This window comes from Rhodnius prolixus, unplaced genomic scaffold, assembly GCF_049639745.1.
Source record: "Rhodnius prolixus isolate KJV_2025 unplaced genomic scaffold, Rpr scaffold_27, whole genome shotgun sequence".
Classification (NCBI taxonomy): Eukaryota; Metazoa; Arthropoda; class Insecta; order Hemiptera; family Reduviidae; genus Rhodnius; species Rhodnius prolixus.
The window spans coordinates 461,404-473,388 of record NW_027411607.1 but is presented as its reverse complement, the minus strand read 5'-3'; the positions used below and the strand labels follow the sequence as shown (position 1 = coordinate 473,388).

At 41.7% G+C, this 11,985-nt stretch overlaps 1 protein-coding gene across 1 annotated transcript; it reads left to right on the top strand.

Annotated features, from left to right (window-relative positions):
• The first annotated feature begins 1,273 nt into the window (after nucleotides 1–1,273).
• LOC141455137 (uncharacterized) lies at nucleotides 1,274–2,764 on the top strand. Its single transcript, XM_074129994.1, has one exon. It carries the CDS (start codon nucleotides 1,274–1,276, stop codon nucleotides 2,762–2,764), a length of 1,491 nt encoding a protein of 496 aa, XP_073986095.1.
• Nucleotides 2,765–11,985: the final 9,221 nt, after the last annotated feature.

Below are 11,985 nucleotides of genomic sequence, written 5' to 3'. Positions count from 1 at the left end.
ATGCGAGATTCCGCATCCCCTGGACTTCCTACTTTGTCATGTCACTCTCTCCGTCCTCTCCCCTGCCCTTCAAGAGGAATTTAGGAAGAAATATTTAGGATCCTTTGATTCACTTCCTACCAGTTCTCAGGTCCTAGATTTTTAAAGGACCAGGAAGACAGGTTCTCGCCAAAATTAACCTTTAGTCAATTCTTGTCCAACCCTGTTGTACAGCCCGCTCCTAGACACAGGTCTCCTTCTCTTTCCCCTTTACCTCAACCTCGTCCTGCTTCTCCCGTTCAGGGGATCCAGGTGGAGGCGCTCTCTTCTCCCAAACAGTTAAAAGGGTACACACCCAAATCGGTACGTTTCGTTCCCCGCCCCCCAAGGAGGCCTTTATCATCCTCATTACCATCTCCAGTTCATCCGCCGACTCCTTCCACCTCTCGTGCCCCAGTTTCCTCAACCTCTACGTCTCTCCAATGCTACGTGTGCGGGAATTCGCACTGTATGTCGAAGTCTGCTGACTACTTGAACATGTCAGTCACTGACAGGTGGAGCTTAGTGGTGAATAAAAATTTGTGCGTCAATTGTCTTTCCGCCAACCACTCCGTGGCTCGATGTCCTTGCCAGGTCGGATGCGCAAAATGCCACGGGGAACACCACACTTCTCTACACCCCCTCCACCTTCCACGAGTTTGAGTCAGAGAAGAGCACGTGCGGTTGACATTCCGCCACTAAAGTCCCTGCAGACCCATCGGCCCCCAAAATCTAGAGTTCTAATGAAAAGGGCGCCTTCCCCGGGCCTCCCTGATTCTCCTCCCCCGTTTCCTCGGCGTTCCCTTCTTCCCCCCAGCTCTTCCGAATCTCACTTGTCTTTAGGCCAAGCTAGGGACTCTGAGTCTCGCCCTACGTCATCATCCTCCTCAGATAGTCTGCCCCCCGTACTTCCTATCATTTATTTTGGCCGCCACCCAGCACCATCCCCACAGCCAGAACTATAGGTTCTTGGCAGGCGCGATACCCCTTCATTGTCCAATTTCGTCTTCTGCCGTCGCAGATACTGTCGTCTATGTCATGCGAAGAAATCCTTACGGAAATCAATTGTTAAGTCCTTCCCATCAGACATGTCAGTCTCCCCCACTGCCCTGATGCATCTTCTTGGAGGGGATGGCCAGTGGTATCGCGCTCGTGCCCTGCTGGATTCAGGCAGTGAGATCAACTTAATGACTAAAGCTTTTGCCAAGGAAAGCAAATTGACTTATAACCCCAGGCCCTTAATGTGTCAAGTGTAATGTCCTGCCCTGAGGAATTGGAGGCTAAATTTTCCAAGCTGTATACGCTGCAGAATGTAGTGGCCTGGTGCCTGCGATTTGCACACAATACTAGAAATCCAGTATATCGGATGTCAGGTCCATTGAATGTAAAGGAACGCAGTGAAGCCCTGCGAGTTCTAATTGTCCGAGCCCAGCAGCACTCGCTTACTGAGGAAATTGAAGACGCTCAGTCCCCCCGGCCTAGACTGCGCCTAGTCAAAACCTTAGGCTTATTTTTGCACCCTGATGGCGTGTTGGGAGTTGGAGGGAGATTAAGACTGCCCGACATCCCTGAATCGCAGAAGCACCCTGCCTTGTTGCCCTCGCAACACCCCCTTACTTCCTTGATTATACAGGTAGCCCACATCTCCAATCTTCATGTAGGCCCTACTGCCACCCACGCTTTTCTTCGAAACCGATACTGGATTACTAATGGAAAAAATGTGGTTCGACGGCAGTTGTCATCTTGTAATAAATGTTTTAGCATTAAACCATCACCTTTCAACCCCATCATGGGGCAACTGCCTGAAGGAAGAGCCAGTGCTTCACCACCCTTCACGACTACGGGCATTGACTACGCAGACCCCTTCAGTGTGAAAATTGCGTCACTACGTTCCGCCAAGGTCCTCCAATGCTACCTCGCCATCTTCATCTGTTTTTCGACCAAGGCCATTCATTTAGAATTGGTTACCGACCTCACTACTCAGGCTTTTCTGGCTGCCTTGAATCGTTTCATCGCTAGGCGCGGCGTGCCCAGCCATATATGGTCAGACAATGGCACAAATTTCGTAGGTGCGACCAGAAAACTTAAGGAGATATCTGCCCTGCTGAATGATAGTCAGACACAGGAGGCCATATTAAGAGAGTCCGGCAGGAGAGGTGTGGAATGGCATTTCATACCACCTAGAGCGCCACACTTTGTAGGCTTATGGGAGGCCGCTGTCAAGTCTACAAAGCGCTTGCTAAAGGTGACCCTGGGCCTACAAGAACCAACCATGGAGTGTTTACTCACAATTATCTGCCAAGTGGAGGCCATCTTAAATTCCCGGCCACTCACAACCGTTTCATCTTCGCCAGATGATTTACAAGTGCTGACGCCAGGTCACTTTCTTATTATGCGGCCAATGACTGCCCTTCCTACCGACGGTTCATTAACTCCCCGCACAGCGCTTCGCTCCAAGTGGACCATGGCACAATTTACAGTCAACCAGTTCTGGAAGAGGTGGCACAAGGAGTACCTCCTTGAGCAGCAAGCCATGCTCAAGTGGCATTCACCGTCCTTCCCAGCGGCAGAAGGACAAGTGGTGGCCATTATGGACGACAACCTTCCTCCGTTGCAGTGGTCCTTAGGCCGGATCACCAAACTGCATTATGGCCGAGATAACGTGGCCAGGGTGGCCGAGGTGAAGACGGCGTCCGGAGTTATCAGCCGCCCTGTCAGGAAGCTGGGCCCTCTCCCAAATCAGTAAGTGGGACTCTGGCGAGTCCACTGCGGGGGAGGATGTTGGATCCTCGCAAGGCGGTGCGGCCCCCCTTGTGGGAAATTTAGGTTGATGCAGTGGAGAGTTGGCTGCATTGGAGGTCTGGAAGGAGAAAGGGACTGCGTACATGACCAAGCTCAGGCAGTTGTCCCTGACTTCACAAGGAAGTGAGAAGTGTCGTTCTGGTCAAGTGTAATTCTTTGTCTAGCGTCATTGCGCCAAGTTTGTTTTGTTTTCTACAAATTGTCAATGTGTTTTTGGTCTAACCAGCGTAGTCTGCCTGGAGTTAATATATTAATACAAGTATCAGTGGAGAATAACTCCCTTTCTGACATTATTGTCATTTATGTTGTGTTGGCATATAATTGCCCCCTCAATTGTAAAGGCCTTAATTCTGTAAGTGAAAAACATTGTACGTACCTATTTGTACTCCCATGTGGAGAGATTTCCCTTGTCGCCAGGCAAGAAAATTCTAAAGTTGTTCGCATTAACATTCCCTCCGTCAGGAAGGATAAACTGTGTAGTTGTCAATTGCATGTTGTCTAGCCAATTGGTATTGTATTATCAATAAATAATTGTTATTTTTTGTAAGGCTTTGGCGAAGGTATTTTGGGTGGCTGTGGCGTCCACCACATTTTATTTCCCCTCCTTTCAATACAACATAATTAGACTAAACTGCTCTCCCACATTTCGTCCTCGCCTTGGACATTTCATTTAGCCCTCTTTCGAATATTTTTCAGTGTTCACATCGTGTCTTGCTTTTTTAATTTTTCTATTTGTTGTAGGTCACTTCAATGAGAATATTTTGGCAGAACAATAGTTTAATATCTTCTGCAAATTCTGTCAAATTTTAAAAAATATTTACCGAGTGGTTACGAGCTATTAATGAAAACATTTTTACATTAACTTTAAAATTACTCAATAATAGTGTCTACATAGTCAGTGATGGGGGAAGCTAAGATACTGTGCACTTTACTATCTCTGTCTAACGGAATGTACATTGGAACATAAACATTTACAAACTCTTTTGTAAGTAACTTTTTGATTATTATTGATACACACTGGGATATGAACATTTAACAGCTGATAATAATAAATGATATAGGCGGCTCCTATTAAAATTAATTTAATATTTTTATCACCATTTAATATTTTTATCAGATATGTCTTCCCCATTGACACTGAATGATATTGCCAATTTAATTAAAGGCCTTCAGGGTGAGATTCGTCAAAATAACGAGCAATTTAAATTTTATAAAGAACAGTTAGAATATTCGAAGAAAAGAATCTCTGCTCTTGAATGCGCCAATGTAGATATAATTAAAGCAATTGACGAATTTGAGCAATCTAATAAAAAATTCAATGATTTTTATAGAAAGAATAATTTGATTATGTTTAATATTGTAACGAAGTTGACCTGGGCGGAGAAGAAAGGCCTAGATTGTTCTAGAGGTTGAACGACCAAAGTCAGTAACAGGCCGCCACTGCATAAACAAAAGGGGCGGTATCTACTTTTGGCAGAAAAGAAAGGCCTAGATTGTTCTAGGGGTTAAGCGACTAAAGCCGGTAACAGGCCACCACTGTGTAGACAAAAGGGCCGGTCTTTATTGAACTAGAAAGGAAAGGGCTAGATTGTTCAAGGAGTTAGTGACCTGTGTAAAAGCCAGCTAAGAGAAAGGCCTCAGTTGGGGTGGTGGCATATGTGTTTCCCAGCCTGTGATTGACAGGTGAGAGGGAGACAGACGGAGTTGGAGAGAGACGGAGAATGGGAGGAGGCGGCTCACAGCTGAGGTGGTGGCAGTATGTTTTCTCCAGCCAATGAACATCAGGAGGGCGTGGAAACTTATGCTCAGAGAGTTGGAGGAGGGCAGTCCCAGTTGGAGGGAGGCACGCAGTTAAAAGGAGGCCGACACAGCTGGAGAAGTCAGTTATCAATTAAGTTTTCAATTGAGTTTTCAATTAAGTTTTCAATTGAGTTTTCAATTAAGTTTCAATCATAGTGTTAATCGAGTTTCAAGCAAGTTTTAAGGAGTTATTAGAGTTTATAGTTATTAGTCAAGTTTATGAGTTAGTCTTGGAGAGTCAGTGCTGCGGAGTGCTTCAGTGGTAGCTAGTTGGGCAATTAGTCAGTTGATGAGTAGAGCTGTGTTAGTGTAGCTGAGACTAGTGCAATTCGGTGCAGTGCGGACCAGTGGTCAGTCGGGGAACAGTTTTGTGGCGTTACGAAGTGAATAAGTAACAGTAAACTGTTGTGACTGTTGTAAATGGTGACTGTAATGAATAGCGTTAGTTGCTAGTAAATGTTAATGTTAGTTAATGTTAATGTGTGAATAAATCAGGTTATTACTTACAACTTTAGCGAGTTTTATTATTTAATCAAACCCACATATTTAATAACTAGTGGCAGGCACTAGTTGTGTAAGTAAAGTTTTTTTTTTTAGAAAAACTTTACATTGGTGTCAGAAGTGGGATATAGTAAAACTGCTAGACGAGTAAGTGTTGATTTTATTAGATCGGGTAAATTGCTGGAAGTTCTAGAAAACCGACGAGTGTTGTATGCCCGTGAGTACTAAGAAGCCCAGCATGGAAGAGTTAATAGCAATGATGAAGGAGATAAAAGAAGATCATAGGAAGTGGAAAGACGAAATGAGAGAAGATATGAGAAACTGGCGGAACGAGATGAAAACAGGCCATGACGGAATAAAAGGTGAAATAAAAAGAGAAGTAAACGACATACCTGAAGGAATAAAGGCCGGATCAAACAAGGGCCAAGAAGCAAAGAACGTACAAGAGGAACATGAAGGAAGTAAGGATGATGCAGATAGCAGGTCAGACTTAGAAGGTGACCAGTTTAAACGAGGACGTAGCCATGTAGAAGTTCAGAAAGCTGCGTGGGAAGAAGAAAGAATTGAAAACTGCAACGGACAGGAAGAGCAAGACCAAGGTAAGGGAACTATTGTTAAACCAGGAGTGGAATGTAGCACTGAAGCGACCAGGGAGGAACAACTCCAGGGTGAGAACATTGTGTCTGTGCTCAAATGTCAGGAAGAACCAGCCCGGAAAAGGGTGGACAGCAAAGAAGAGGGGAAACGGGTAATCCTGCTAGCATCGAGAAAGGAAGAGGAGCTATCAGCGGAAATTCACGGAGGTATCGCCGGGAGTCACTTTGGAGTGAAGAGGGCATGGGCCAAGCGGAAGCAGCGGTTCTCTTGGGTAGGCTACCAGGAAGATGGTGCAGACTGGGCTAGTCGGTGCACCGAGTGGGTAGCAAGGAAGGGACCCAGCCGCGAAACCCATGGTGCCCTGAGGCAATACAAGGTTGGAGTTCCGTGCAAGAGGATAGCCATTGATATGGCAGGACCTTCTCCTGATTACAGACGAAGAATGCGCTGTAACCTGTTTACGAGGGACCACTTCAGTAAGTGGGCAGGGGCCCACGGCGTAGCAGATCAGGACGCGTCAACGGCAGCTGCAGCATCGACGGTCTACCAGATCCTCGGCGTCAGGAGGACAAGGACGACGCCGCTACACCCTCACTCTGACGGCATGGTAGAGCGAAGCATCAGGACCCTAGAAGGCCATCAGAGGTCTTTGGGGAATGAACATCCGGGGGACTGGGATGAACATACGCCTCCCCTAAAGATGGCGAACCGATCAGCAGTTCCAGAGACCACAGAGCGAATGCTTGCAAGCATTGTGTTTGGCTGGGAGTTTCGACGACCCAGTGACGTTTTAATTGGCAGCCTAGGAACGGACGAAGTGGACGTGGATAGCTGTGCTGCGGACCTTTGCCATAAGTGGAGAGCCGCACGTAGACAGGTACACGATAGAATGAAACAGGAGGGTGGCCGGACGAGGACTTTGTATGGCAGGCAGGCCATCGGAAGAACGTTCCAGAGAGGTGGGAAAGTTTGGTCGTACAAGCGTGTCCGCAAAAAGGGAAAACCTCCTAAGTTGCTGGGTAGGATCTTACACCACTGTCTCACGGCTCAACGACCTGGTGTAACGGATTCAACGCACGCCCAGATCCAAGATGAAGGTGGTACACTTGGACCGATTGCTGCCCTACATCACGAAGGAGACTTCTGTTCGGGACGAACAGTTCTAAGAGGGGAGCAGTGTAACGAAGTTGACCTGGGCGGAGAAGAAAGGCCTAGATTGTTCTAGAGGTTGAACGACCAAAGTCAGTAACAGGCCGCCACTGCATAAACAAAAGGGGCGGTATCTACTTTTGGCAGAAAAGAAAGGCCTAGATTGTTCTAGGGGTTAAGCGACTAAAGCCGGTAACAGGCCACCACTGTGTAGACAAAAGGGCCGGTCTTTATTGAACTAGAAAGGAAAGGGCTAGATTGTTCAAGGAGTTAGTGACCTGTGTAAAAGCCAGCTAAGAGAAAGGCCTCAGTTGGGGTGGTGGCATATGTGTTTCCCAGCCTGTGATTGACAGGTGAGAGGGAGACAGACGGAGTTGGAGAGAGACGGAGAATGGGAGGAGGCGGCTCACAGCTGAGGTGGTGGCAGTATGTTTTCTCCAGCCAATGAACATCAGGAGGGCGTGGAAACTTATGCTCAGAGAGTTGGAGGAGGGCAGTCCCAGTTGGAGGGAGGCACGCAGTTAAAAGGAGGCCGACACAGCTGGAGAAGTCAGTTATCAATTAAGTTTTCAATTAAGTTTTCAATTGAGTTTTCAATTAAGTTTCAATCATAGTGTTAATCGAGTTTCAAGCAAGTTTTAAGGAGTTATTAGAGTTTATAGTTATTAGTCAAGTTTATGAGTTAGTCTTGGAGAGTCAGTGCTGCGGAGTGCTTCAGTGGTAGCTAGTTGGGCAATTAGTCAGTTGATGAGTAGAGCTGTGTTAGTGTAGCTGAGACTAGTGCAATTCGGTGCAGTGCGGACCAGTGGTCAGTCGGGGAACAGTTTTGTGGCGTTACGAAGTGAATAAGTAACAGTAAACTGTTGTGACTGTTGTAAATGGTGACTGTAATGAATAGCGTTAGTTGCTAGTAAATGTTAATGTTAGTTAATGTTAATGTGTGAATAAATCAGGTTATTACTTACAACTTTAGCGAGTTTTATTATTTAATCAAACCCACATATTTAATAACTAGTGGCAGGCACTAGTTGTGTAAGTAAAGTTTTTTTTTTTAGAAAAACTTTACAATATATTTGAATCGCCAGATGAAACTATTTCAGACCTGATTAAAGCAGTTATAGAAGTGTTTTCATCAAAAATTAATATTTTACTAGAACCACGAGATATCGATTCAGCCTTTCGATTGGGAAAAATGAAAGGGAATAGACCTATTTTAATTAAATTTCAATGTTTTTGGCAGTAAATTGAAATTTTAAGAGCCTCCAGGAATCTTAAGGAGTCTAACATAAGAATCTCAGATGATTATTTAGCTGATGTTAGAGAAAGAAGGAAAAAATTAATTCCTTATCTGATAAAAACTCGGCAAGAAAATCATATGGCAATTTTGAGAAAAGATAAACTAATATATAATGGGCATCAAATTTCTCTGGACAAATGTGAAAATTTATTTAGAATTAATAAAGGAGCAGAAGAAATTGCAGAAGTGGAAAAATTAAGGAATGATATTCAGATGAAAGAAGGAAAGTTGTTACAGGAGGGAAGTGATCACCCAGATAACAAAATATGCAAAGAAACTAGGGAACCTGAGGAACTGGGCAATGATACTTCCTCTGGGAACAAGAATAAAAACGAACAAAATATTGCAGTAGATTTAGTGCAAGCGGCTACTTGTTCAAAGGAAGATAATTCTAATGTCATCACTCCAAGAAGAAATAAGAGGAAGGGTCTACCTAGAAGCTCGCCCTTGAGAAAGGTCAACTCCATAGAGTCCTTTATTAGGCGATTTGGAACGAAATCTAAACTAGAGGAGAAGCAAGAGAAACTGGATGGCTCCAACACCTCATAGCAACGAAAGTGTTCAGATAGTGCTGTTTGTCTAGGTTGTGATGTGCGTGATAGTGATAACGGAAATTTTAAAATTTGTTTTTGGAATGTAGATGGTTTTCAGAATTTGTTTAATTTAGATATCAATGAGCAATATTTGTTTAGTCAGTATCATGTAATATGTCTAGTTGAGACATGGGTCATGTCCACAGAGGTGAATCTGCCTAATTATCTAAACGAATTTAATTTATATATGAGCAGAGCTGTGAGGGAAAAATCCAGAGGCCGCGCAAGCAGCGGTTTGATGGTACTGGTGAGGAAATCTATTAGTGATGTTGAAATCATTGAAAATTCTAATCTGTATATTGTTATAAAATTTTCATTAGGGAAAGAAGTAGTAATTTTGGGTAATGTTTATTTGCCTCCCAGTGCCGATACAGATTATTGCATTGAGTCTGTGGATCATCTTCTCTTTGATATAGAAACTAAATACCCTAATTGCTGTTATAAAATAATTGGTGGGGACTTCAATTCTAGAATCGGCAATTTAAACTCCTTTGACGAGGAATTATTTGAAGGCCTTGCCTTATGTGGCGAAAGATGTGCCTCAGATGGGAAAGTTAACGCTCGAGGTAAATTGCTGGTTGAAATGATGGAATCATATGGAATGTTTGTAACGAACGGCAGGAGCCCATCTGATTCTCCTGGAAACTTTACATACATCAGCCGAAGTGGTTGTAGTATAATTGATCTTGTCTGGACAAATTTGCACACTCTAAGTTCTATTATTGATTTCTCTGTGGTAAACTCATCTCTACATTCAAATCATTTATTGTGTTTAGTGTCAATAAACCTTAATAATACTTTAAATCAGTCTAAACAATATAAAGTAAATAAATAAAATGAAATTATCAAATGGAATAGTAGCAAATTATATTTGTTTCAGAATAGTTTATGCTGTAATAATCTTTATTTTAATAGTCAAAATGTTGAAGATTTAAATAATAATTTATTGGTAGCAATTTATAAAGCTGCAATGAACAGCGGTATGTTAATAAAGAGGCGCTCTAATGACAGCCAGATTCAGTACTCTAATAAGCCTTGGTTCAGTGGAGAACTTAATGACCTAAAGAAAATTGTAAAAAATAAATATAAATTATTCAAACGCGATCCAAGCAACTCCGACTTATTGGAGGGTTACCTGTTATCTAGGAAATCATATAAAAATTTAATATTTAAAAAGAAGAATAGTTATATTCAAAACATATCTAAATTTTCTAATGTTAAAAATAGCTCGGATTTTTGGAAAACTGTCAAATATTTTAGTGTGAAGTCATTAAAAACAAACTGTATCAATATTGCCACATGGAATGGTTTTTTAAAGGCTACCTACCCCCATAGAATTAGTACATGTAATGAATTTTATTCTGTTAGTGACCCTTTCTTAGATCGGAATATTTATTTAGCTGAACTGCAAGTAGCATTAAAATTTTGTAAAAATAGTAAATCTCCAGGTACAGATAAAGTTCCAAATGAAATCTTTAAGCATTTACCTCCAGAGTGGGAACATTATTTATTAAATATGTTCAACACTATATTAGAGTGCGAATAAGTTCCCAAATTATGGTCAAAAATTAAAATGACTATGTTATATAAAAAAGGAGATATTCGGGAGCCAGAAAATTATAGAGGGATAGCTCTAATTAATACGGTTTGTAAATTATTTACTGATTTTGTGTCTAGAAGGATATATGACTGGGCAGAAGCAAACCACTTGCTACCTGAAGAACAAGCTGGATTTAGAAGAGGTAGGAGTTGTTTGGATCACTTATATACACTCTATTCAATGATAAACATACATACAAGACTTAAAAAAAGTTATCTTCTAGCAATATTTATTGATTTTAAAAAAGCGTTCGATAGTGTGAATCAGGAAAAATTTTGGGTTGAGTGGTAAATTAATAAGAATTATAAAAAATATGTACGATAGCGCTTGTCTTTTCTTGGAGGAGAACTGTGAGAGCACTGATTATATAGAAATTAGTCAGGGTGTTTTAAAGGGCGATTGTTTAGTCCACTCCTCTTCATACTCTATATCAGTGATATTGTAGATTTCTTTGTAAAACATGGTCATATCGGATTAAATATCAATAATAAGAAAGAATTAATGATGCTGCTTTTTGCTGACGATTTACTGATATTTGGAGAATCCTGGGTTGATGCAATCAAAAAAATCAGTACATTAAAAAAATACTGTGCATACAATTCTATCACACTTAATTTAGAAAAGACTAAAATAATACCTTTTTCTAAATCAAATAAATTAAAAAACTTGAAAAAAATTATGTGGAATGATAAGCATCTCGATACTGTTAAAAAATATACATATCTAGGTGTCCCATTTACTTTCAATTCTAAATTTAAATTCGCGGCAAACCACTTTGTTAGCAAGTCGACGCCACAGGTGGGCAAAGTATTAAGCATCTTAGCTAAGGGTAAATCCAATTCTTGGGAGACTAAAGTAAAATTATTGGATGCCATAGTTTCATCTTCCCTTCTTTATGGGTCAGAAGTTTGGGCATTTAGGTATTTATACGTAGTGGAAAGAACGCAAGTCAAATTTTTTAAGCAACTGATGGGTTGGGCTAAAAATACTCCGGATTATTTAGTGCGTTTGGAATCTAGTAGACCTCCCTTGAGTGTGCAAGTGCTTAAGAGAACTCTGAACCATTGGCTGAGGTTATTGAAAATGAGTGAAGATAGGCTGCCAAGAATTTGTTTCCTCAGGTTGAGAGAACTACATAATTCAGGGTATAATAAAGATGAGTGGAACTGGTTCACACAGCTTTCTCAGTGGCTAAGTATCATTGGGGAGTCAGATATTATTCACTCTGATAGTGTGGAGTATATTACAAAGAATATCCCTGATTTAATTGAGAAGTGGACTAACCATGCGATCTCATTGGATGTGGAGAGAGCTATACATTCCGGTTATAGTCACATTTACAGAGAAATAAGTTTGTTAGGAATTCCAGAGGAATATATTCACTATACATGTGCTATAGACAAACTCAGGGTGCTTAGTCAATTAAGAGTTTCTAGTGAAGATTTTTAAGAATAAGAAATAGAAATGGATACATCGAGACAAGCTCTACCTGTACACTCTGTAATTTGAACTGTAAAGAGAGTCTGGAACACATCCTCTTGGTCTGTCCAATATATTCATCTCTTAGACAGCATCATTTATCTGAATATATGTTTAGTGTAGATAATTACACTTTGACTGCTATACTC

Excerpts from the sequence above, each read along its gene's own strand:
- LOC141455137 (XM_074129994.1), top strand. The coding sequence starts at position 1,274 with ATGTCCTGCCCTGAGGAATTGGAGGCTAAATTTTCCAAGCTGTATACG.